The 26459-nt window shown below is 55.2% G+C and overlaps 2 protein-coding genes across 4 annotated transcripts in view; both read left to right on the top strand.

Moving 5' to 3' along the window:
• ITSN1 (intersectin 1) overlaps nt 1-6244 on the top strand; it is a 63057-nt gene extending 56813 nt beyond the window's left edge. For all 3 annotated transcript variants that reach the window (XM_078878312.1, XM_078878313.1, XM_078878311.1), the window contains 3 exons: nt 453-536; nt 1126-1299; nt 1919-6244. In XM_078878312.1, the coding sequence (XP_078734438.1) occupies nt 453-536; nt 1126-1299; nt 1919-2073 (413 nt within the window). In that variant the 3' untranslated portion in view covers nt 2074-6244. The remainder of the gene's footprint in view (nt 1-452; nt 537-1125; nt 1300-1918) is intronic.
• Nucleotides 6245-9061: 2817 nt separating this feature from the next.
• The window catches only part of HLCS (holocarboxylase synthetase), a 35304-nt gene continuing 17906 nt past the window's right edge, over nt 9062-26459 (top strand). Inside the window, exon 1 of the mRNA XM_078878298.1 lies at nt 9062-9416. Coding sequence (XP_078734424.1) covers nt 9177-9416 — 240 coding nt within the window. The 5' untranslated portion in view covers nt 9062-9176. The remainder of the gene's footprint in view (nt 9417-26459) is intronic.

The following is a 26459-nucleotide window of genomic DNA, read 5'->3' as shown; positions in this document are numbered from 1 at the left end:
AGGGTAGAGAGCACACACACACAGAGAGAGAGAGTGTGTGTGTGTGTACCAGGGTAGAGAACACACACACACACAGAGAGTGTGTGTGTGTACCAGGATAGAGAACACACACACACAGAGAGAGAGTGTGTGTGTGTACCAGGATAGAGAGTTCACATAAAGACAAAGATCCCCCCTCCAAGTGTTGTTAGCGAGTAGCACCTATGAAGGCCAGGACGGCACACGAGGGGGTGGGAGGCCAACACCATGTCCGGGCGTCTTTGTATTCTTTGTATTCCTGGTGCTAACGTTTACACATCGCACCAGCTACTCGTTTGAGGCTGGGTCCACCTAGGGGAGGCCCAGTACCGATTCATATAATAGTCACGGGTGTTGGCCGTGAGCGGGAATCGAACTCGGGTCGCCGCGTTTTTGCACTAACCGCTCACACGTGTTCACGCGTGCGTGAGCAGCTCGGACCCAGCGGACGACCGGGATTGGCCGGCTCATGGTGAACATCGTGGAGGGCATCGAGCTCAAGGCGTGCCGCTCCAACGGTGAGGCTGGCGTGGCGCTGTGACCTGCCGCACGCGCTGAGGGTGGTTGGGAGGTGGCCTGTGATGTCCCCAGCGAGTCACGCATCGAAACTCCAAACTCCGTGACTAAGCGGCCGTCCCTCGTCTCACAGACACCGCGCTTTGCACTTAAACCACCGCCTGCTCCGTGAACGCGGAGCTAAGGAGTCGCTGGCAGTGACCTATTATATCTGTCCCTTGCATTGCTTTGTACGCGAGTCTGTAGATCTATCAGTACGAGTAATTGTGACGGCGCTGAAGTGCAATCCACCGCTCGCATCACCGATCACTGCCCCACACACGCGCTTCTGTAGGAGGTACAAAATGGAATTCATCCTGTGACCCCAGAAATGCCATCCAACAGGTTCTTAAAAAACGCAACAACACGCAGTCACCCCCACTTCCCACTTCCATCCCTCGCCCGGCCGCATTCCAGATGTTCGCCGGGCGACTCATGAAGCCGTCCACCGGCTCGTTCGCCAACCTCGACACGGACAGAGAAACATTGCCGACGGACTCCCCGCCACGCGACAGAATGCACGGTGTGTGCGTGTGTGTGTGGCGAGCGCAGGGAAGAGTAACCCGTACTGCGAGGTGACCATGGGTGCTCAGTGCCACATCACCAAGACGATACAGGACAGCGTGAACCCCAAGTGGAACTCAAACTGCCAGTTCTTTGTCAAGGACTTGGAGCAGGACGTGCTGTGCATCACCGTGTTCGAGCGCGACCAATTCTCACCGGACGGTAACCGAGCAAGGCACTCCACACGCATACGCCACACCGCACGCCACACCGCACACGTACCCCACACCACACAAGTACACGACAAACACAAGCCGCACACAAGATATACTGTTCGCACACACACGCAGACCGCGTACAATATACCATACATACGCACCACTTGCAAATATAACAGCATGCACACAAACCATCTACACACATACAATCTACACAACATGCATCCCATACAAACACCACTTACACATACAAGCACACAAATGTACTGCAGGCACATACACCAAATACCACAGTCACTACACACCACACATAGTACACCCACATACATAACACACACACACAGATCACACACTCACCAGTTGACAGTCATGGTAGTGGTGGTGGTCACTGTGCTTGCTAGTGGTGCTGTTGACAGTCATGGTAGTGGTGGTGGTCACTGTGCTTGCTAGTGGTGCTGTTGACAGTCATGGTAGTGGTGGTGGTCACTGTGCTTGCTAGTGGTGCTGTTGACAGTCATGGTAGTGGTGGTGGTAATGGTCGTTGACGTGGTGACTGTGGCGGTGATGGCGGTTGAGGTTGTGACGACAACGGCGTCGGTGGTGGTATCCGCTTGCGCGCACAGACTTCCTGGGTCGCACGGAGATCCGCGTGGCCGACATCAAGCGCGACCAGGACACCAAGGGCCCCATCAGCAAGAGGCTGCTGCTGCACGAAGTCCCGACGGGCGAAATCACGGCCAGACTCGACCTGCAGCTCTTCCAGGACGGCCGCGAGTAGCCCTCGTCACCACCATCCGTCCGTCTCCCCTGCCCGCTCCCCGCAAGCACTGGGGTCACGACGCCCCCCCCCCCACCCACCCAACCCCCTCGCATCCCCCCACCCAAACGATAGAAAGCCCCGCGGGCTCCCAGCTCCCCGCACTCCTCTCCTCGCATCGTGGCCCACGACCGTGGGGGAACGGCCCCGGCCTCCTTCCCCCACCAGTCATTCCACTGTCCCTCGCTGGCGTGCGCCGTACCCGCCTGCCTGGCCGATCTTGGCCGTAGGAGGCTGCCGATTTGATAAAAAAAAAGAAACCCGGCTACGGTGGACCGATTTGCAAAAAGGGTTGATCTCGTACTTTATTACAATTTTTGGGGAAACTTTTTTTCTTACGATATTTTTGCTTCGAACAAAATCGGTCCGTGGCAAAACGTGGGTTTCCAAACCGGCAGCCGAGCGTGCACATCGGTCGGGTTGCCGGGTGTGGCGTGTGCCGCACGACATCCCTTGTTGGCAGCACAAACGGGGGAATTGTTCATATTTATGAAATGTTCTAGTCATTTGTTTTTTTTATGATTAATATAAATATGATGATGATGAAATGGTAATTGAGTGCATATCAAAGGCCTAAGCCAGTTGGTTTGTGGACAGTAAGAGCAGTCATTTTGCCTGGTAATGGCCATACACATGTATATACACTGACGGTATACGGTATATACACTGGCAGTATAGAGAGCTGGGATGGGACCCATTCAGTGCGACTCGCTGCTGCGGGTTCGCTGTGGTGGAACGTTGCCACCGCCGCTCTATGTGAGCGACGCAGGGTTGGGTCTCGTTAATATTTTACTTGTGTAATAGTGTGAGGCGAGCCTCACTAGGAGGTGCCGTGCGTGCGTGTGCGAGTCTGGTGTGTGTGTGCGTGTGTGCGCGCGGTGTCGCTGCTGCGATCCACAGTCCGCATTCACAACTCCGTGCCCGGCGCTGCCAAAGCAAGGGGCGACCCACACGTGTGTCCGACGGCCACGTCACCAAATCATTCCCCCACCCCCCCCCCCCCCCCCGCATGTTTTGAGCCTGCTGGACAATATTACAATTCTCTCCGGCGTCGTACTTTCGAGAGCTAGCGTCAGGCGGGTCAGTGCTGAAATCCTCTGGGTGACTTAACAAATCACTCCAAACACATTTAGAATGGGCCTTTGTGCCACGCGTGGAGCCACGGTCGCGATGCCACCTGCTGCCGTGGTGTTCGTACGCCGCGCCTTAGTTTGGGCGCTTGGTCTGTGATGCGATGAAAGTGCCAACTAGCGAAACCAATGTTTACAGGGCCCAAAGTAGCCACGGCTGACCCACGTGGCGCGAGGAAGTGCGGCACTGGATTGCGCTCGGCAGCGCTGCCAGCAATGAAGCAGCGTGCGCTGTGGCCTACGAGGAAGCGTCCGTTGATTTGGCAGGCGCACGTGCGCTACATAATCTCCGATATAATTACATGATCACCAAACCCTGCCGATTGAAACGGTAGGCTTCTGATTTTTAAACCGTCTTACCGCGTACCAATTTTTTTTAAGGTAATCATAACGCTTCGTAACATTTTTGGGAAATACTTGACACAATTTTTTATTTTAAAATTGGTACTTGGTAAAAACTGTTTACGAATCGGACACTTCTTGGCAAGGAGTCGGCGCCGGATGACCAGGTGACGGCTTTTCACCAACGCCACTATTATTACTCTTTGATTCTTTCGGTATTATCACTGTTACAAGTGTACTCTTAGTTTTTTCGGTAAAGTCACCAAGTAGGTAAAAAAATAAATTAAAATTTATAAAAGTAAAATAATAAAAATCACGACGTTTCGGAGGCAACACAAGTCTCCGTCATCAGGTGGGACGGTCACAGCCAGATTTGCTGTATCAAGTGAGGCGGGGATTCCAAGATGCAAGTTGTAACTTGATACAGCAAATCTGGCTGTTACGGTCCCACCTGATGACGGAGACTTGTGTTGCCTCCGAAACGTCGTGATTTTTATTATTTTATTTTTATTAATTTTTATTTAATTTTTTACCTACGTGACTTTACCGAAAAAACTAAGAGTATGAATCCTTGCAGTCACGAAAGCTTCAAATCTAGAATGTTACAAGCGTACTTGGTAAAAAAAAACACAAAAGTTAATCCAGCGCTGTGCGCGATTGTGATTAATCCGTAGCGAAAGGAGAAGCCGGCCTCAGTTTCGTCCCTACAGGCCACGTAGGCCTCAGTTCCACGTAGGCCTCAGCGCAAACATTCGTCAGGGCGCGTTGGAGTGAATGCGGAGTGCACGGATGGGGATGACGGTCCCCGTTCATCCCCCCCTCCCCGTACAGCGGCACCCGTTACCCATTTGGTGTGCGAGTCCTTCGTGTTTACTTATTGCAGCACTCTCCTTCGGATCAATGTTTGCACATGGCTGTCATGTCTAGCCAATAATTTTTAGTTTTATGATTATTTGACGGTGGTATATTGTAAGTGATGATCGCAGGTTCGCCTTCACGTGTCCTAGAAGAGTTGTCATTGATAGCTTTAAAAATGGAAGCTGCGTTTTGGAGGTTTGACGGTCGGGTTTGGCAGAGCCACCTGTTCAGGTCCTTCCAGCTCAGCCACTCCACCACAAGAGGCCACATTTAGAAAAGGAAGATTTTTCTTTAAAACGTTGTCAGCTGACTGTTGCTTTTGGATAAATGCGTTCATTTGGAGGGGAAAAAAGGGATCAAAGTTGATTTTCTTAGAGGGAGGAAAATGCAATCCCTGTTTTATGTTGTTAGAATCGTCACAGCTTGCCAATAACCATCCCTCTAGATTGCATTCTTCCCAAGTTTGCTTCGTGTGGTAGAACTGACTCGGCTTGAGATCACAGCCCATCTTGGCTGCCCTTGGAGGCCTCTGGCTGTGGCAATGGGGTGGCAGTGAAGTGAACATGGAGGCCTGCTACTTCCGCCTTTCATTCGTGCAGCCAATCGGTGCCACCTCATTCGACATTTACCAACCTCACGAGTTTTCACACAGATATATGAAGTGTAAAGCAATAATGTGGTTAGTGAGTGTTAGGGTGGGGGGGCGGGGCAGGCTTTTAGGGCTGGGATAAATTGGGCTAGGGTAAAACGAATCGTTTTAATATAAGGGCTGATGTTGTCACATTGATAATTTGTGCGCAAGCCAGACCTGATTTTGCGAATAATTGAATATTGCGTTGAGGTAATTTCCCAGAATAAGCTATGAGCACAAATCAAAGGGAATTTTTGATCTTAATTTAAGTGGAGAACCAAACATTTCTCTTGGCCAAGTCAGCCGGAGTCCACGTCAAGGTGGGGCAGGCAGGATGTAACTCAATCTGGCAGCTGGTCACCCAATAAATATAGAGCATCGCTACACGAGATGCAGATCTGCAGAATTGTTTTGGGAGTTATTTATTTAACAGTGACCAATGCTCCAGGGGTGACGGAAGACGCGGCACCTTGTAGTCCCGGCAATCGTGAGCTCTGGAATCGAACTCGACTCTCCGGGACTCCTCCAAGACACCACCGGCCGATTCTTTGGCCGTCTAAAGCGTCTAAAGATTTGCATCTTTCAGCACTCGTTTACTGTATTTGATCAATGAACAGCGTCAGACGTCAATGTTTGCTTCTGCAGCTTTTAAAGCAACATTGAAATTGTCTGCAGCGATGCCTCGCTGCAGTGACCCAGGCTATCGGTCCGTGCTCGTTTGCATCCGTACGGGCGAATATCTTCGTGGCCAGAGGCTCGGACCTGTTCACGTGCATCGGTGTACGATCGGTACGCGGTGCAGTCCGTTTACCGAGCCGTGGCGTCACCCCCACTCAACGTGGTGGGCCTGCCTGCCTGCCTGCCATTACCAGTGATTGTGCCGAGTTATTGCCAGCAGTTATCTTTTGACGGAATAACGTGAACGTGCATTCCATTGTTCCGGGCAGGGGGAGGCGCCAAGCCACGTATCACTCGCGTCCTATGGTTGCATCAAGACGCCTTAGTTTGGGCTAATGATCACACTCCCACGGGCTTCGTAGAAGCTTCGGAATTCACTCCCAGCAGCTGTCCCCTGTGCAGTACGACTGACTGCCCAGCGTGAGAATCGTGATCCTGTATGATAGATACCGGCCAAGCTGTACATTGCCGTCTTGATCCAATAAAGTTCTCATTGGTAATGAGTCGAGGCTCGTGTGTGTGATGGCACTTGTGGCGAGTGAGGACGTCAGGACTGCGTTTGGTTTTCCCCGAGTGCGTTGGGTCTGCTGCCGTGAGGGGTGGTTATAGAGTAGCACCATTTGTCTCGTGAATTATTAAAGTGTGCACAGTAAACTATTTACTTATCAGACATTGCTACATTATTACCCGGGGAAAGCTCAGTCTCAAGACCTTCAGGAGGGTCCTGCTAATTTTTTTCACCACGTTGCACCCCTCGGTTATCTGCAGAGGTGTCTGAACAGTCTGCGAACTCAACCGTATATCATGTTACACCCGATCCTGCCCATCCGCGAGGAACTCGGTAACTGCCCCTGGACATGTTCGTCTCAAGTCTCGTCAACCCCTCTGGGATTTCTGGCACGAGCACTCGATGGGTCAGCTTGCTGTGTGGTGGAAGAGAGAGAGATGGAGTTCGGCGTGGATCAGTGCTTGGTGCGAACACACGCACTAAATAAATAAGGACCACGATTTGACCTCGCAACCTTCCAATGTATGCCGTAGTAAAAATTGCTACATACGTAAAGTTGGAATCGGGAATAACCAGTTGAAGCAGATCAGCAGGTGCATTGATTATCACTGGTCAACACACTTTTTCTGGAATAAGGTATTCCAACGGTTTTAAGGTAATTTGGGGGTGCTGATTCCAAATCTGGCATCAGTTTTTGTCTCACATCAGGTTTCATTTATGTTATTTGATACCTACGTGACTTTACCGAAAGAACCAGAGTATGAAAAATAAATGTTTGGGGGTCAATTAATTGGGGGGGGGGGGTCACAAGATATCTGCACCAACCTTGTACACTGATCACCCTTTATTGCCACTTGGGTATCATCAGTCATGGTCAATCCACTGCTGGATGAAGGCCTCTCCGAGCCGCAGCCACCTCTCACGATCCTACAAAGTAATAATCCACCCAGAACATGAGCCGATTCCATCGCCCCATCTCGTCCGCGGGTATACACTCAATATTCAGTGGCAGCCAAGCAATTGAAAACTGCCAATGTGACTCGTGGTTGAATAGTAAGGATTATCCATGGGAAACGTATTTAAACTATTTTAAAACTATATTTTAATTTTAACACATAAGGCCCACTGAGCTATTTCAGAAGCGACCTGGCCACAAATAATAGCTTAACGATGTGGTTTTATCATTTTGAAATGTACAGCAGCCAAATACTATAAACGAGTGATGTTGATTCTAAATGTGGAGAGAAAAACCGAAGGAGCCAGAGAAAAATCCACACGACCACGGGGAGAGAGACACCGCAAACTCCAAATATACAGCAGCAGGCGTCAGGGTCGAGATCGAACCCACGACCTCCTGTACACCAGGCGAGGTAGTTAACATCTCCTAGCCACCGTGATGGTAGTGATGATGAGAGAGACACGCAAACACCAAATATACAGCAGCAGGCGTCAGGGTCGGGATCGAACCCACGACCTCCTGTACACCAGGCGAGGTAGTTAACATCTCCTAGCCACCGTGATGGTAGTGATGATGAGAGAGACACGCAAACACCAAATATACAGCAGCAGGTGTCAGGGTCGGGATCGAACCCACGACCAGTCAATTTAGTAAGCTTTGTCACATAAACAAAACATGCCAATTCGTCACTGGTACAGCACACCGGTGTGTTGAAGAGCAAACCCACAATTATGTCACGGCCAGGTAAATGTTGGTGCCAGGCCAGGTAAATGTTGGTGCCAGGCCAGGTAAATGTTGGTGCCAGGCCAGGTAAATGCTGTGTTTACTCTCCACGTTCTGTTTACGTGACAAACCTCACTGATTGATTGTGTCGTCGGGTGCTGGCGGGTTTAACGCCAACATTTATATTTACGCGATTTAACCCCCCAGAAAAAAACACCTGTGTTATGGATATTCTTAATTTGTCATCTCGTCCGAGTTTGGCGTGGGCCTCTGTTAACGGGGGCCTGTCCACAAGAGGGCAAAGACAAAGATCCCCCGTATAGCCTGCAACAGACTGTAGGGGCAAGTGCTGTTAGCGAGTAGCACCTGTGAAGACCGGCACGGCACACGAGGGGGTGGGTGGCCAACACCATGCCCGACCGCCTTTGTCTCCCCATTTGAGGCTGAGTAGACCTAGGGGAGGCCCAGGACCGCTTCAGATAATCGTCACCTGGTGTTGCCCTTGAGCGGCAATCGAACCCGGGTCGCCAGGTTCGTAGCGCAGCGAAGCGCTTGACCACTACAACAACAACAACCGCCATTCGCCACTAAGTGGCGGTGACGTCACCACGACGCTTGTGCCAGGCCAAGTGCACCTTGAGGCCACGTGAAGTGTCGAACGCCCGCTGGCAGGAGGTCACGGGGCAGACCCAGCGGGTGCCACGGGTCGACTGACTGAGATGACCGAGATGACTGGCTGATGCAACACCTGTGCCCCCTACTGTGACCACTACAAAGATCCCCCGTATAGCCTTAACAGACTGTAGGGGCAAGTGCTGTTAGCGAGCACCTACGAAGGCCGGAACGGTACACGAGGGGGTGGGTGGCCAGCACCACGCCCGACCGCCTTTGTCTCCCTATTGCCAATGTTTACACACCGCATCAGGTACTCATTTGAGGCTGAGCCGACTTAGGGGAGGAGGCCCAGGACCGCTTCAGATAATCGTCACCGGTGTTGGCCGTGAGCGGGAATCGAACTCGTGTCGCCGGGTTCACAGCGCTAACCGCTGCACCACCGCTCCCCACCACTGCGACCACGACACTACCAGCACCACCCGCAAGAGGGCACTACCACCACCACCACCACCCGCGGTGCATGCGACCTCGGCCCTCTCTGGCCATGGTCATCGCGACCAGCAGCAGCAGCAGCACAGCCAGCACCACCAGCAGCCGGCAACCACCGCCACCACCCCCGCTATGCTACTCACCGCTTGCTACGTCTACCTCTTCTTCAGGATGCGACGTCTCGCTGCTGCTGCTGCTGCCTCCTCCTCTGCCTCCTCCTCCTCCTCGGCGTCGTCGTCTCCCGAGGAAATCCTCGTCGCCCTGCGTCGCTCCGTGGCCAACTCGGCCAGTCTCTTCCTCTCGTCTCGGCCCGACTGCCCCACGCCGGGGGGAGGCGGGCAGGGCCGCGTGTGCGAGCTCGTGCAGCCCAAGGTGAGCAGAGTGCACCTAGCCTGGCACCGTGACTTTAGTTGCGGGCGGGGGGAGGGGAGCGGTGTTCCCGTCACAAACCCGCACTGACCAGGCTGGTGAAGTATGGTGAGGGGGACAGTGGGTGGCTACCCCCCCCACCAACCTCCCCCCCCCACCAACCTCCTCCCCCCCACCAACCTCTCCCCCCCCACCAACCTCTCCCCCCCACCAACCTCTCCCCCCCACCAACCTTTCCCCCCCACCAACCTCTCCCCCCCACCAACCTCTCCCCCCCACCAACCTCTCCCCCCACCAACCTCTCCCCCCACCAACCTCTCCCCCCACCAACCTCTCCCCCCCCACCAACCTCTCCCCCCCCCACCAACCCCCCCCACCAACCTCCCCCACCAACCTCTCCCCCCCACCAACCTCTCCCCCCCACCAAGCTCTCCCCCCACCAACCTCTCCCCCCCCACCAACCCCCCCTCCCACCAACCCCCCCCCCCCCACCAACCTCTCCCCCCCACCAACCTCTCCCCCCCACCAACCTCTCCCCCCACCAACCTCTCCCCCCCCACCAACCTCCCCCCCACCAACCTCCCCCCCCCACCAACCTTCCCCCCCCCACCAACCTCTCCGCCTCCCCCCCCACCAACCTCCCCCCCACCAACCTCCCCCCCCACCAACCTTCCCCCCCCCACCAACCTCTCCGCCCCCCCCCCCACCAACCTCCCTCTCATCCATCCAGCAGTGGAGTTGAAGTCCTCGCAGCTGTGTGTGTGATGGTTGTGAGGGTGATGGCTGTGAGGGTGATGGCTGTGTGGGTGATGGCTGTGTGTGTGATGGCTGTGTGTGTGATGGCTGTGTGTGTGATAGCTGTGAGGGTGATGGCTGTGTGGGTGATGGCTGTGTGTGTGATAGCTGTGAGGGTGATGGCTGTGTGTGTGATGGCTGTGTGTGTGATAGCTGTGAGGGTGATGGCTGTGTGTGTGATGGCTGTGTGTGTGATAGCTGTGAGGGTGATGGCTGTGTGGGTGATGGCTGTGTGTGTGATGGCTGTGAGTGTGATGGCTGTGAGTGTGATGGCTGTGAGTGTGATGGCTGTGAGGGTGATGGCTGTGAGGGTGATGGCTGTGTGTGTGATGGCTGTGTGTGTGATGGCTGTGAGTGTGATGGCTGTGTGGGTGATGGCTGTGTGGGTGATGGCTGTGTGGGTGATGGCTGTGAGGGTGATGGCTGTGAGTGTGATGGCTGTGTGGGTGATGGCTGTGTGGGTGATGGCTGTGTGGGTGATGGCTGTGTGGGTGATGGCTGTGAGGGTGATGGCTGTGAGTGTGATGGCTGTGTGGGTGATGGCTGTGTGGGTGATGGCTGTGTGGGTGATGGCTGTGTGGGTGATGGCTGTGAGGGTGATGGCTGTGAGTGTGATGGCTGTGTGGGTGATGGCTGTGAGTGTGATGGCTGTGTGGGTGATGGCTGTGTGGGTGATGGCTGTGAGGGTGATGGCTGTGAGTGTGATGGCTGTGTGGGTGATGGCTGTGTGGGTGATGGCTGTGAGTGTGATGGCTGTGTGGGTGATGGCTGTGTGGGTGATGGCTGTGTGTGTGATGGCTGTGTGGGTGATGGCTGTGTGTGTGATAGCTGTGAGGGTGATGGCTGTGTGTGTGATGGCTGTGTGTGTGATGGCTGTGAGTGTGATGGCTGTGTGGGTGATGGCTGTGTGGGTGATGGCTGTGTGGGTGATGGCTGTGAGGGTGATGGCTGTGAGTGTGATGGCTGTGTGGGTGATGGCTGTGTGGGTGATGGCTGTGAGTGTGATGGCTGTGTGGGTGATGGCTGTGTGGGTGATGGCTGTGTGTGTGATGGCTGTGTGGGTGATGGCTGTGTGTGTGATGGCTGTGTGGGTGATGGCTGTGTGGGTGATGGCTGTGAGGGTGATGGCTGTGAGTGTGATGGCTGTGTGGGTGATGGCTGTGTGGGTGATGGCTGTGTGGGTGATGGCTGTGAGGGTGATGGCTGTGAGTGTGATGGCTGTGTGGGTGATGGCTGTGTGGGTGATGGCTGTGAGTGTGATGGCTGTGTGGGTGATGGCTGTGTGGGTGATGGCTGTGTGTGTGATGGCTGTGTGGGTGATGGCTGTGTGTGTGATGGCTGTGTGGGTGATGGCTGTGTGGGTGATGGCTGTGAGTGTGATGGCTGTGAGGGTGATGGTTGTGTGGGTGATGGCTGTGAGGGTGATGGCTGTGAGGGTGATGGTTGTGAGGGTGATGGTTGTGAGGGTGATGGTTGTGTGTGTGATGGCTGTGAGGGTGATGGCTGTGTGTGTGATGGCTGTGTGTGTGATGGCTGTGTGTGTGATGGCTGTGAGTGTGATGGCTGTGAGGGTGATGGCTGTGTGTGTGATGGCTGTGTGTGTGATGGCTGTGTGTGTGATGGCTGTGAGGGTGATGGTTGTGAGGGTGATGGCTGTGTGTGTGATGGCTGTGTGTGTGATGGCTGTGTGTGTGATGGTTGTGTGGGTGATGGCTGTGAGGGTGATGGCTGTGTGTGTGATGGCTGTGTGTGTGATGGTTGTGTGGGTGATGGCTGTGAGGGTGATGGCTGTGTGTGTGATGGCTGTGTGTGTGATGGCTGTGTGTGTGATGGCTGTGAGTGTGATGGCTGTGAGGGTGATGGCTGTGTGTGTGATGGCTGTGTGTGTGATGGCTGTGTGTGTGATGGCTGTGAGGGTGATGGTTGTGAGGGTGATGGTTGTGTGGGTGATGGCTGTGTGTGTGATGGCTGTGTGTGTGATGGCTGTGTGTGTGATGGTTGTGTGGGTGATGGCTGTGTGTGTGATGGCTGTGAGGGTGATGGCTGTGAGGGTGATGGCTGTGAGGGTGATGGCTGTGTGTGTGATGGTTGTGTGGGTGATGGCTGTGTGTGTGATGGCTGTGTGTGTGATGGTTGTGTGGGTGATGGCTGTGTGTGTGATGGCTGTGAGTGTGATGGCTGTGAGGGTGATGGCTGTGTGTGTGATGGCTGTGTGTGTGATGGTTGTGTGGGTGATGGCTGTGTGTGTGATGGTTGTGTGGGTGATGGCTGTGTGGGTGATGGCTGTGAGGGTGATGGCTGTGTGTGTGATGGTTGTGTGGGTGATGGTTGTGTGGGTGATGGCTGTGTGGGTGATGGCTGTGAGGGTGATGGCTGTGTGTGTGATGGCTGTGTGTGTGATGGTTGTGTGGGTGATGGCTGTGTGGGTGATGGCTGTGAGGGTGATGGCTGTGTGTGTGATGGCTGTGAGGGTGATGGCTGTGTGTGTGATGGCTGTGTGTGTGATGGTTGTGTGGGTGATGGCTGTGTGGGTGATGGCTGTGAGGGTGATGGCTGTGTGTGTGATGGTTGTGTGGGTGATGGTTGTGTGGGTGATGGCTGTGTGGGTGATGGCTGTGAGGGTGATGGCTGTGTGGGTGATGGCTGTGTGTGTGATGGTTGTGTGGGTGATGGTTGTGTGGGTGATGGCTGTGAGGGTGATGGTTGTGAGGGTGATGGCTGTGTGGGTGATGGCTGTGTGGGTGATGGCTGTGAGGGTGATGGCTGTGTGGGTGATGACTGTGAGGGTGATGGCTGTGTGGGTGATGGCTGTGTGGGTGATGGCTGTGTGGTTGATGGCTGTGTGGGTGATGGCTGTGTGTGTGATGGCTGTGAGGGTGATGACTGTGAGGGTGATGGCTGTGTGGGTGATGGCTGTGTGGGTGATGGCTGTGTGTGTGATGACTGTGAGGGTGATGGCTGTGTGGGTGATGGCTGTGTGTGTGATGACTGTGTGGGTGATGGCTGTGTGGGTGATGGCTGTGTGTGTGATGACTGTGAGGGTGATGGCTGTGAGGGTGATGGCTGTGTGGGTGATGGCTGTGTGTGTGATGGCTGTGTGTGTGATGACTGTGAGGGTGATGGCTGTGAGGGTGATGGCTGTGTGGGTGATGGCTGTGTGTGTGATGGCTGTGTGTGTGATGACTGTGAGGGTGATGGCTGTGAGGGTGATGGCTGTGAGGGTGATGGCTGTGTGTGTGATGGCTGTGAGGGTGATGGCTGTGTGTGTGATGGCTGTGAGGGTGATGGCTGTGTGGGTGATGGCTGTGTGGGTGATGGCTGTGTGTGTGATGGCTGTGTGTGTGATGACTGTGAGGGTGATGGCTGTGAGGGTGATGGCTGTGTGGGTGATGGCTGTGTGTGTGATGGCTGTGTGGGTGATGGCTGTGTGTGTGATGACTGTGAGGGTGATGGCTGTGTGTGTGATGGCTGTGAGGGTGATGGCTGTGTGTGTGATGGCTGTGTGGGTGATGGCTGTGTGTGTGATGGCTGTGTGTGTGATGGCTGTGTGTGTGATGACTGTGAGGGTGATGGCTGTGAGGGTGATGGCTGTGTGTGTGATGGCTGTGTGTGTGATGACTGTGAGGGTGATGGCTGTGAGGGTGATGGCTGTGTGAGTGATGGCTGTGTGTGTGATGGCTGTGTGTGTGATGACTGTGAGGGTGATGGCTGTGTGGGTGATGGCTGTGTGGGTGATGGCTGTGTGTGTGATGACTGTGAGGGTGATGGCTGTGAGGGTGATGGCTGTGTGAGTGATGGCTGTGTGTGTGATGGCTGTGTGGGTGATGGCTGTGTGTGTGATGACTGTGAGGGTGATGGCTGTGTGTGTGATGGCTGTGAGGGTGATGGCTGTGTGGGTGATGGTTGTGAGGGTGATGGCTGTGAGGGTGATGGCTGTGTGGGTGATGGCTGTGTGGGTGATGGCTGTGTGGGTGATGGCTGTGTGGGTGATGGTTGTGAGGGTGATGGCTGTGTGTGTGATGGCTGTGTGGGTGATGGCTGTGTGGGTGATGGTTGTGAGGGTGATGGCTGTGAGGGTGATGGCTGTGTGGGTGATGGTTGTGAGGGTGATGGCTGTGAGGGTGATGGCTGTGTGTGTGATGGCTGTGTGGGTGATGGCTGTGTGTGTGATGGCTGTGAGGGTGATGGCTGTGTGGGTGATGGCTGTGTGTGTGATGGCTGTGAGGGTGATGGTTGTGAGGGTGATGGCTGTGAGGGTGATGGCTGTGTGGGTGATGGCTGTGTGTGTGATGGCTGTGTGTGTGATGGCTGTGTGGGTGATGGTTGTGAGGGTGATGGCTGTGAGGGTGATGGTTGTGTGGGTGATGACTGTGTGTGTGATGGCTGTGTGTGTGATGGCTGTGTGTGTGATGGTTGTGAGGGTGATGGTTGTGTGGGTGATGACTGTGAGGGTGATGGCTGTGTGTGTGATGGCTGTGTGTGTGATGGTTGTGAGGGTGATGGCTGTGAGGGTGATGACTGTGAGGGTGATGGCTGTGTGTGTGATGACTGTGAGGGTGATGGTTGTGTGGGTGATGACTGTGAGGGTGATGGCTGTGTGTGTGATGGCTGTGTGGGTGATGGTTGTGAGGGTGATGGCTGTGAGGGTGATGGTTGTGTGGGTGATGACTGTGTGTGTGATGGCTGTGTGTGTGATGGCTGTGTGTGTGATGGTTGTGAGGGTGATGGTTGTGTGGGTGATGACTGTGAGGGTGATGGCTGTGTGTGTGATGGCTGTGTGTGTGATGGTTGTGAGGGTGATGGCTGTGAGGGTGATGACTGTGAGGGTGATGGCTGTGTGTGTGATGACTGTGAGGGTGATGGTTGTGTGGGTGATGACTGTGAGGGTGATGGCTGTGTGTGTGATGGCTGTGTGTGTGATGGTTGTGAGGGTGATGGCTGTGAGGGTGATGGCTGTGTGGGTGATGGTTGTGTGGGTGATGACTGTGTGTGTGATGGTTGTGTGGGTGATGGCTGTGTGTGTGATGGCTGTGAGGGTGATGGCTGTGAGGGTGAATGCTGTGTGGGTGATGGCTGTGAGGGTGATGGCTGTGTGGGTGATGGTTGTGTGGGTGATGACTGTGTGTGTGATGGTTGTGTGTGTGATGGCTGTGTGTGTGATGGCTGTGAGGGTGATGGCTGTGAGGGTGATGGCTGTGTGGGTGATGGTTGTGTGGGTGATGACTGTGTGTGTGATGGTTGTGTGGGTGATGGTTGTGAGGGTGATGGCTGTGTGTGTGATGGCTGTGTGTGTGATGGTTGTGAGGGTGATGGCTGTGTGGGTGATGGTTGTGTGGGTGATGGCTGTGTGTGTGATGGCTGTGTGTGTGATGGTTGTGAGGGTGATGGCTGTGTGGGTGATGGTTGTGAGGGTGATGGCTGTGTGGGTGATGGTTGTGTGGGTGATGACTGTGAGGGTGATGACTGTGTGGGTGATGGTTGTGTGGGTGATGGTTGTGTGGGTGATGGTTGTGTGGGTGATGGTTGTGTGTGTGATGGCTGTGAGGGTGATGGTTGTGTGGGTGATGACTGTGAGGGTGATGGCTGTGTGGGTGATGGCTGTGAGGGTGATGGCTGTGTGGGTGATGGTTGTGTGGGTGATGACTGTGAGGGTGATGACTGTGTGGGTGATGGTTGTGTGGGTGATGGTTGTGTGGGTGATGGTTGTGTGGGTGATGGTTGTGTGGGTGATGGTTGTGTGGGTGATGACTGTGAGGGTGATGACTGAGAGGGTGATGGCTGTGAGGGTGATGGTTGTGTGGGTGATGACTGTGAGGGTGATGGTTGTGTGGGTGATGACTGTGAGGGTGATGGTTGTGTGGGTGATGGCTGTGAGGGTGATGGCTGTGTGGGTGATGACTGTGAGGGTGATGGCTGTGTGTGTGATGGCTGTGTGTGTGATGGCTGTGTGTGTGATGGCTGTGAGGGTGATGGCTGTGAGGGTGATGGCTGTGTGGGTGATGGCTGTGTGTGTGATGGCTGTGTGTGTGATGGCTGTGTGTGTGATGGCTGTGTGTGTGATGGCTGTGTGTGTGATGGTTGTGTGGGTGATGGTTGTGAGGGTGATGGTTGTGTGGGTGATGGTTGTGTGGGTGATGGTTGTGAGGGTGATGGTTGTGTGGGTGATGGTTGTGTGGGTGATGGTTGTGTGTGTGATGGCTGTGAGGGTGATGGCTGTGTGTGTGATGGCTGTGTGGGTGATGGTTGTGTGGGTGATGGTTGTGTGGGTGATGGCTGTGTGTGTGATGGCTGTGTGTGTGATGGCTGTGTGTGTGATGGCTGTGAGGGTGATGACTGTGAGGGTGATGGCTGTGTGTGTGATGGCTGTGTGGGTGATGGCTGTGAGGGTGATGACTGTGAGGGTGATGGCTGTGTGGGTGATGGTTGTGAGGGTGATGGTTGTGTGGGTGATGGCTGTGTGGGTGATGGTTGTGAGGGTGATGGTTGTGTGGGTGATGGTTGTGAGGGTGATGGCTGTGAGGGTGATGGCTGTGTGGGTGATGGTTGTGTGGGTGATGGTTGTGTGGGTGATGGCTGTGAGGGTGATGGCTGTGAGGGTGATGGTTGTGTGGGTGATGGTTGTGTGGGTGATGGCTGTGTGGGTGATGGCTGTGTGGGTGATGGTTGTGTGGGTGATGGTTGTGTGGGTGATGGTTGTGAGGGTGATGGTTGTGAGGGTGATGGCTGTGAGGGTGATGGCTGTGTGGGTGATGGTTGTGTGGGTGATGGTTGTGTGGGTGATGGCTGTGAGGGTGATGGTTGTGTGGGTGATGACTGTGAGGGTGATGGCTGTGAGGGTGATGGTTGTGAGGGTGATGGTTGTGAGGGTGATGGCTGTGAGTGTGATGGCTGTGTGGGTGATGGCTGTGTGGGTGATGGCTGTGAGGGTGATGGTTGTGAGGGTGATGGTTGTGAGGGTGATGGCTGTGAGTGTGATGGCTGTGTGGGTGATGGCTGTGTGGGTGATGACTGTGAGGGTGATGGCTGTGAGGGTGATGGTTGTGAGGGTGATGGTTGTGAGGGTGATGGCTGTGAGTGTGATGGCTGTGTGGGTGATGGCTGTGTGGGTGATGGCTGTGAGGGTGATGGCTGTGAGGGTGATGGCTGTGAGGGTGATGGTTGTGAGGGTGATGGCTGTGTGGGTGATGGCTGTGTGGGTGATGGTTGTGAGGGTGATGGCTGTGAGGGTGATGGTTGTGAGGGTGATGGCTGTGAGGGTGATGGCTGTGAGGGTGATGGTTGTGAGGGTGATGGTTGTGAGGGTGATGGTTGTGAGGGTGATGGCTGTGTGGGTGATGGCTGTGAGGGTGATGGTTGTGTGGGTGATGGTTGTGAGGGTGATGGCTGTGAGGGTGATGGTTGTGAGGGTGATGGCTGTGTGGGTGATGGCTGTGTGGGTGATGGTTGTGAGGGTGATGGTTGTGAGGGTGATGGTTGTGAGGGTGATGGCTGTGTGGGTGATGGCTGTGTGGGTGATGGCTGTGTGGGTGATGGCTGTGAGGGTGATGGCTGTGAGGGTGATGGCTGTGAGGGTGATGGCTGTGTGGGTGATGGCTGTGTGGGTGATGGCTGTGTGGGTGATGGCTGTATGGGTGATGGCTGTGTGGGTGATGGTTGTGAGGGTGATGGCTGTGTGGGTGATGGCTGTGTGGGTGATGGCTGTGTGGGTGATGGTTGTGAGGGTGATGGCTGTGAGGGTGATGGCTGTGAGGGTGATGGCTGTGTGTGTGATGGTTGTGTGGGTGATGGCTGTGTGGGTGATGGCTGTGTGGGTGATGGTTGTGAGGGTGATGGCTGTGAGGGTGATGGTTGTGAGGGTGATGGCTGTGAGGGTGATGGCTGTGTGGGTGATGGCTGTGAGGGTGATGGTTGTGAGGGTGATGGTTGTGAGGGTGATGGTTGTGTGGGTGATGGCTGTGAGGGTGATGGCTGTGAGGGTGATGGTTGTGAGGGTGATGGTTGTGAGGGTGATGGCTGTGAGGGTGATGGCTGTGAGGGTGATGGCTGTGTGTGTGATGGCTGTGAGGGTGATGGCTGTGTGGGTGATGGTTGTGAGGGTGATGGCTGTGAGGGTGATGGTTGTGAGGGTGATGGCTGTGTGGGTGATGGCTGTGAAGGTGATGGCTGTGTGTGTGATGGCTGTGAGGGTGATGGCTGTGTGGGTGATGGTTGTGAGGGTGATGGTTGTGAGGGTGATGGTTGTGAGGGTGATGGCTGTGAGGGTGATGGTTATGAGGGTGATGGCTGTGTGGGTGATGGCTGTGAGGGTGATGGCTGTGTGTGTGATGGCTGTGAGGGTGATGGCTGTGTGGGTGATGGCTGTGAGGGTGATGGCTGTGTGGGTGATGGTTGTGAGGGTGATGGCTGTGAGGGTGATGGTTGTGAGGGTGATGGCTGTGTGGGTGATGGCTGTGAGGGTGATGGCTGTGTGTGTGATGGCTGTGAGGGTGATGGCTGTGTGTGTGATGGCTGTGAGGGTGATGGCTGTGTGGGTGATGGTTGTGAGGGTGATGGTTGTGAGGGTGATGGCTGTGAGGGTGATGGTTGTGAGGGTGATGGCTGTGTGGGTGATGGCTGTGAGGGTGATGGCTGTGTGGGTGATGGTTGTGAGGGTGATGGCTGTGAGGGTGATGGTTGTGAGGGTGATGGCTGTGTGGGTGATGGCTGTGAGGGTGATGGCTGTGTGTGTGATGGCTGTGAGGGTGATGGCTGTGTGGGTGATGGCTGTGAGGGTGATGGCTGTGTGTGTGATGGCTGTGTGGGTGATGGCTGTGAGGGTGATGGTTGTGAGGGTGATGGCTGTGTGGGTGATGGTTGTGAGGGTGATGGTTGTGAGGGTGATGGCTGTGTGTGTGATGGCTGTGTGGGTGATGGCTGTGAGGGTGATGGTTGTGAGGGTGATGGCTGTGTGGGTGATGGTTGTGAGGGTGATGGCTGTGAGGGTGATGGCTGTGTGTGTGATGGCTGTGTGGGTGATGGCTGTGAGGGTGATGGTTGTGAGGGTGATGGTTGTGAGGGTGATGGCTGTGAGGGTGATGGCTGTGTGTGTGATGGCTGTGAGGGTGATGGCTGTGTGTGTGATGGCTGTGAGGGTGATGGCTGTGTGTGTGATGGCTGTGAGGGTGATGGCTGTGTGTGTGATGGCTGTGAGGGTGATGGCTGTGTGTGTGATGGCTGTGAGGGTGATGGCTGTGTGTGTGATGGCTGTGAGGGTGATGGTTGTGAGGGTGATGGCTGTGTGGGTGATGGCTGTGAGGGTGATGGCTGTGTGTGTGATGGCTGTGAGGGTGATGGCTGTGAGGGTGATGGCTGTGTGGGTGATGGCTGTGTGGGTGATGGCTGTGAGGGTGATGGTTGTGAGGGTGATGGCTGTGTGGGTGATGGCTGTGTGTGTGATGGCTGTGAGGGTGATGGCTGTGAGGGTGATGGCTGTGAGGGTGATGGCTGTGTGTGTGATGGCTGTGAGTGTGATGGCTGTGAGGGTGATGGCTGTGTGGGTGATGGCTGTGAGGGTGATGGCTGTGAGGGTGATGGCTGTGTGTGTGATGGCTGTGTGGGTGATGGCTGTGTGTGTGATGGCTGTGAGTGTGATGGCTGTGAGGGTGATGGCTGTGTGTGTGATGGCTGTGTGTGTGATGGCTGTGAGGGTGATGGCTGTGAGGGTGATGGTTGTGAGGGTGATGGCTGTGTGGGTGATGGCTGTGTGGGTGATGGTTGTGAGGGTGATGGTTGTGAGGGTGATGGTTGTGAGGGTGATGGCTGTGTGGGTGATGGCTGTGTGGGTGATGGCTGTGTGGGTGATGGCTGTGAGGGTGATGGCTGTGAGGGTGATGGCTGTGAGGGTGATGGCTGTGTGGGTGATGGCTGTGTGGGTGATGGCTGTGTGGGTGATGGCTGTATGGGTGATGGCTGTGTGGGTGATGGTTGTGAGGGTGATGGCTGTGTGGGTGATGGCTGTGTGGGTGATGGCTGTGTGGGTGATGGTTGTGAGGGTGATGGCTGTGAGGGTGATGGCTGTGTGTGTGATGGTTGTGTGGGTGATGGCTGTGTGGGTGATGGCTGTGTGGGTGATGGTTGTGATGGTGATGGCTGTGAGGGTGATGGTTGTGAGGGTGATGGCTGTGAGGGTGATGGCTGTGTGGGTGATGGCTGTGAGGGTGATGGTTGTGAGGGTGATGGTTGTGAGGGTGATGGTTGTGTGGGTGATGGCTGTGAGGGTGATGGCTGTGAGGGTGATGGTTGTGAGGGTGATGGTTGTGAGGGTGATGGCTGTGAGGGTGATGGCTGTGAGGGTGATGGCTGTGTGTGTGATGGCTGTGAGGGTGATGGCTGTGTGGGTGATGGTTGTGAGGGTGATGGCTGTGAGGGTGATGGTTGTGAGGGTGATGGCTGTGTGGGTGATGGCTGTGAAGGTGATGGCTGTGTGTGTGATGGCTGTGAGGGTGATGGCTGTGTGGGTGATGGTTGTGAGGGTGATGGTTGTGAGGGTGATGGTTGTGAGGGTGATGGCTGTGAGGGTGATGGTTGTGAGGGTGATGGCTGTGTGGGTGATGGCTGTGAGGGTGATGGCTGTGTGTGTGATGGCTGTGAGGGTGATGGCTGTGTGGGTGATGGCTGTGAGGGTGATGGCTGTGTGGGTGATGGTTGTGAGGGTGATGGCTGTGAGGGTGATGGTTGTGAGGGTGATGGCTGTGTGGGTGATGGCTGTGAGGGTGATGGCTGTGTGTGTGATGGCTGTGAGGGTGATGGCTGTGTGTGTGATGGCTGTGAGGGTGATGGCTGTGTGGGTGATGGTTGTGAGGGTGATGGTTGTGAGGGTGATGGCTGTGAGGGTGATGGTTGTGAGGGTGATGGCTGTGTGGGTGATGGCTGTGAGGGTGATGGCTGTGTGGGTGATGGTTGTGAGGGTGATGGCTGTGAGGGTGATGGTTGTGAGGGTGATGGCTGTGTGGGTGATGGCTGTGAGGGTGATGGCTGTGTGTGTGATGGCTGTGAGGGTGATGGCTGTGTGTGTGATGGCTGTGTGGGTGATGGCTGTGAGGGTGATGGCTGTGTGTGTGATGGCTGTGTGGGTGATGGCTGTGAGGGTGATGGTTGTGAGGGTGATGGCTGTGTGGGTGATGGTTGTGAGGGTGATGGTTGTGAGGGTGATGGCTGTGTGTGTGATGGCTGTGTGGGTGATGGCTGTGAGGGTGATGGTTGTGAGGGTGATGGCTGTGTGGGTGATGGTTGTGAGGGTGATGGCTGTGAGGGTGATGGCTGTGTGTGTGATGGCTGTGTAGGTGATGGCTGTGAGGGTGATGGTTGTGAGGGTGATGGTTGTGAGGGTGATGGCTGTGAGGGTGATGGCTGTGTGTGTGATGGCTGTGAGGGTGATGGCTGTGTGTGTGATGGCTGTGAGGGTGATGGCTGTGTGTGTGATGGCTGTGAGGGTGATGGCTGTGTGTGTGATGGCTGTGAGGGTGATGGCTGTGTGTGTGATGGCTGTGAGGGTGATGGCTGTGTGTGTGATGGCTGTGAGGGTGATGGCTGTGAGGGTGATGGCTGTGTGTGTGATGGCTGTGTGGGTGATGGCTGTGAGGGTGATGGTTGTGAGGGTGATGGCTGTGTGGGTGATGGCTGTGAGGGTGATGGCTGTGTGTGTGATGGCTGTGAGGGTGATGGCTGTGAGGGTGATGGCTGTGTGGGTGATGGCTGTGTGGGTGATGGCTGTGAGGGTGATGGTTGTGAGGGTGATGGCTGTGTGTGTGATGGCTGTGAGGGTGATGGCTGTGAGGGTGATGGCTGTGTGTGTGATGGCTGTGAGGGTGATGGTTGTGAGGGTGATGGCTGTGTGGGTGATGGCTGTGTGTGTGATGGCTGTGAGGGTGATGGCTGTGAGGGTGATGGCTGTGAGGGTGATGGCTGTGTGTGTGATGGCTGTGAGTGTGATGGCTGTGTGTGTGATGGCTGTGAGGGTGATGGCTGTGAGGGTGATGGTTGTGAGGGTGATGGCTGTGTGGGTGATGGCTGTGTGTGTGATGGCTGTGTGTGTGATGGCTGTGTGTGTGATGGCTGTGAGGGTGATGGCTGTGAGGGTGATGGTTGTGAGGGTGATGGCTGTGTGGGTGATGGCTGTGTGTGTGATGGCTGTGAGGGTGATGGCTGTGTGTGTGATGGCTGTGAGGGTGATGGTTGTGAGGGTGATGGCTGTGTGTGTGATGGCTGTGAGGGTGATGGCTGTGAGGGTGATGGCTGTGAGGGTGATGGCTGTGTGTGTGATGGCTGTGAGGGTGATGGCTGTGAGGGTGATGGCTGTGTGGGTGATGGCTGTGTGTGTGATGGCTGTGAGGGTGATGGCTGTGAGGGTGATGGCTGTGAGGGTGATGGCTGTGTGTGTGATGGCTGTGAGTGTGATGGCTGTGAGGGTGATGGCTGTGTGGGTGATGGCTGTGAGGGTGATGGCTGTGTGTGTGATGGCTGTGTGGGTGATGGCTGTGTGTGTGATGGCTGTGAGTGTGATGGCTGTGAGGGTGATGGCTGTGTGTGTGATGGCTGTGTGTGTGATGGCTGTGAGGGTGATGGCTGTGTGTGTGATGGCTGTGTGTGTGATGGCTGTGTGTGTGATGGCTGTGAGGGTGATGGCTGTGTGGGTGATGGCTGTGAGGGTGATGGTTGTGAGTGTGATGGCTGTGTGGGTGATGGCTGTGAGGGTGATGGCTGTGTGTGTGATGGCTGTGTGGGTGATGGCTGTGTGTGTGATGACTGTGAGGGTGATGGCTGTGAGGGTGATGGCTGTGAGGGTGATGGCTGTGTGTGTGATGGCTGTGTGGGTGATGGCTGTGAGGGTGATGGCTGTGTGTGTGATGGCTGTGTGGGTGATGGCTGTGAGGGTGATGGCTGTGAGGGTGATGGCTGTGAGGGTGATGGCTGTGTGGGTGATGGCTGTGTGTGTGATGGCTGTGAGGGTGATGGCTGTGAGGGTGATGGCTGTGAGGGTGATGGCTGTGTGTGTGATGACTGTGAGGGTGATGGCTGTGAGGGTGATGGTTGTGAGTGTGATGGCTGTGTGGGTGATGGCTGTGAGGGTGATGGCTGTGTGTGTGATGGCTGTGAGGGTGATGGCTGTGTGTGTGATGGCTGTGTGGGTGATGGTTGTGAGGGTGATGGTTGTGTGTGTGATGGCTGTGAGGGTGATGGCTGTGTGTGTGATGGCTGTGTGGGTGATGGTTGTGAGGGTGATGGCTGTGTGTGTGATGGCTGTGAGGGTGATGGTTGTGAGGGTGATGGTTGTGTGTGTGATGCCTGTGAGGGTGATGGCTGTGTGTGTGATGGCTGTGTGGGTGATGGCTGTGAGGGTGATGGCTGTGTGTGTGATGGCTGTGTGGGTGATGGCTGTGAGGGTGATGGCTGTGTGTGTGATGGCTGTGTGTGTGATGGCTGTGTGGGTGATGGCTGTGTGTGTGATGGCTGTGTGGGTGATGGCTGTGAGGGTGATGGCTGTGTGTGTGATGGCTGTGTGGGTGATGGCTGTGAGGGTGATGGCTGTGTGTGTGATGGCTGTGTGGGTGATGGCTGTGAGGGTGATGGTTGTGTGTGTGATGGCTGTGAGGGTGATGGTTGTGAGGGTGATGGCTGTGTGTGTGATGGCTGTGAGGGTGATGGTTGTGTGTGTGATGGCTGTGTGGGTGATGGTTGTTAGGGTGATGGTTGTGTGTGTGATGGCTGTGAGGGTGATGGTTGTGAGGGTGATTGCTGTGTGTGTGATGGCTGTGAGGGTGATGGTTGTGAGGGTGATGGCTGTGTGTGTGATGGCTGTGAGGGTGATGGTTGTGAGGGTGATGGTTGTGTGTGTGATGGCTGTGAGGGTGATGGTTGTGTGGGTGATGGCTGTGTGGGTGATGGCTGTGAGGGTGATGGCTGTGTGGGTGATGGCTGTGAGGGTGATGGCTGTGAGGGTGATGGCTGTGTGTGTGATGGCTGTGAGGGTGATGGTTGTGTGGGTGATGGCTGTGAGGGTGATGGCTGTGAGGGTGATGGCTGTGAGGGTGATGGCTGTGAGGGTGATGGCTGTGAGGGTGATGGCTGTGTGTGTGATGGCTGTGTGGGTGATGGTTGTGAGGGTGATGGTTGTGTGTGTGATGGCTGTGAGGGTGATGGCTGTGAGGGTGATGGCTGTGAGGGTGATGGCTGTGAGGGTGATGGCTGTGTGGGTGATGGTTGTGAGGGTGATGGTTGTGTGTGTGATGGCTGTGTGGGTGATGGCTGTGAGGGTGATGGCTGTGAGGGTGATGGTTGTGAGGGTGATGGTTGTGTGTGTGATGGTTGTGTGTGTGATGGCTGTGAGGGTGATGGCTGTGTGTGTGATGGCTGTGTGGGTGATGGCTGTGAGGGTGATGGCTGTGAGGGTGATGGTTGTGTGTGTGATGGTTGTGTGTGTGATGGTTGTGTGTGTGATGGCTGTGTGTGTGATGGTTGTGAGGGTGATGGCTGTGTGTGTGATGGCTGTGTGGGTGATGGCTGTGTGGGTGATGGTTGTGAGGGTGATGGCTGTGTGGGTGATGGCTGTGTGTGTGATGGCTGTGTGGGTGATGGTTGTGAGGGTGATGGCTGTGAGGGTGATGGCTGTGAGGGTGATGGTTGTGAGGGTGATGGTTGTGTGTGTGATGGCTGTGTGGGTGATGGCTGTGAGGGTGATGGTTGTGAGGGTGATGGTTGTGAGGGTGATGGTTGTGAGGGTGATGGCTGTGAGGGTGATGGCTGTGAGGGTGATGGTTGTGAGGGTGATGGCTGTGTGGGTGATGGCTGTGAGGGTGATGGCTGTGTGTGTGATGGCTGTGAGGGTGATGGCTGTGTGGGTGATGGCTGTGTGGGTGATGGCTGTGAGGGTGATGGTTGTGAGGGTGATGGTTGTGAGGGTGATGGTTGTGAGGGTGATGGTTGTGAGGGTGATGGTTGTGAGGGTGATGGTTGTGAGGGTGATGGCTGTGTGTGTGATGGCTGTGTGGGTGATGGCTGTGTGGGTGATGGCTGTGTGGGTGATGGCTGTGTGGGTGATGGCTGTGTGGGTGATGGCTGTGTGGGTGATGGCTGTGAGGGTGATGGCTGTGAGGGTGATGGTTGTGAGGGTGATGGTTGTGAGGGTGATGGTTGTGAGGGTGATGGCTGTGAGGGTGATGGCTGTGAGGGTGATGGTTGTGAGGGTGATGGCTGTGTGGGTGATGGCTGTGTGTGTGATGGCTGTGTGTGTGATGGCTGTGTGTGTGATGGCTGTGAGGGTGATGGCTGTGAGGGTGATGGTTGTGAGTGTGATGGCTGTGTGGGTGATGGTTGTGTGTGTGATGGCTGTGAGGGTGATGGCTGTGTGTGTGATGGCTGTGTGTGTGATGGCTGTGAGGGTGATGGTTGTGAGGGTGATGGCTGTGTGTGTGATGGCTGTGAGGGTGATGGCTGTGAGGGTGATGGCTGTGAGGGTGATGGCTGTGTGTGTGATGGCTGTGAGGGTGATGGTTGTGAGGGTGATGGCTGTGTGGGTGATGGCTGTGTGTGTGATGGCTGTGAGGGTGATGGCTGTGTGGGTGATGGTTGTGTGGGTGATGGCTGTGTGTGTGATGGCTGTGAGTGTGATGGCTGTGAGGGTGATGGCTGTGTGTGTGATGGCTGTGTGGGTGATGGTTGTGTGGGTGATGGTTGTGAGGGTGATGGTTGTGTGGGTGATGGCTGTGAGTGTGATGGCTGTGAGGGTGATGGCTGTGTGTGTGATGACTGTGAGGGTGATGGCTGTGAGGGTGATGGTTGTGAGTGTGATGGCTGTGTGGGTGATGGTTGTGTGGGTGATGGTTGTGAGGGTGATGGTTGTGTGGGTGATGGTTGTGAGGGTGATGGCTGTGAGTGTGATGGCTGTGTGTGTGATGGCTGTGTGGGTGATGGCTGTGTGTGTGATGGTTGTGAGGGTGATGGCTGTGTGGGTGATGGCTGTGTGTGTGATGGTTGTGTGGGTGATGGCTGTGAGGGTGATGGCTGTGTGTGTGATGGCTGTGTGGGTGATGGCTGTGTGTGTGATGGTTGTGAGGGTGATGGTTGTGAGGGTGATGGTTGTGTGGGTGATGGTTGTGAGGGTGATGGTTGTGTGGGTGATGGCTGTGTGTGTGATGGTTGTGAGGGTGATGGCTGTGTGGGTGATGGTTGTGAGGGTGATGGTTGTGTGGGTGATGGCTGTGTGTGTGATGGTTG

This window comes from Lampetra fluviatilis, chromosome 50 (genome assembly GCF_964198595.1).
Source record: "Lampetra fluviatilis chromosome 50, kcLamFluv1.1, whole genome shotgun sequence".
Taxonomy (NCBI): domain Eukaryota; kingdom Metazoa; phylum Chordata; class Hyperoartia; order Petromyzontiformes; family Petromyzontidae; genus Lampetra; species Lampetra fluviatilis.
The sequence above is the reverse complement of the archived record's forward strand: the minus strand, read 5'-3'. Positions and strand labels throughout refer to the sequence as shown.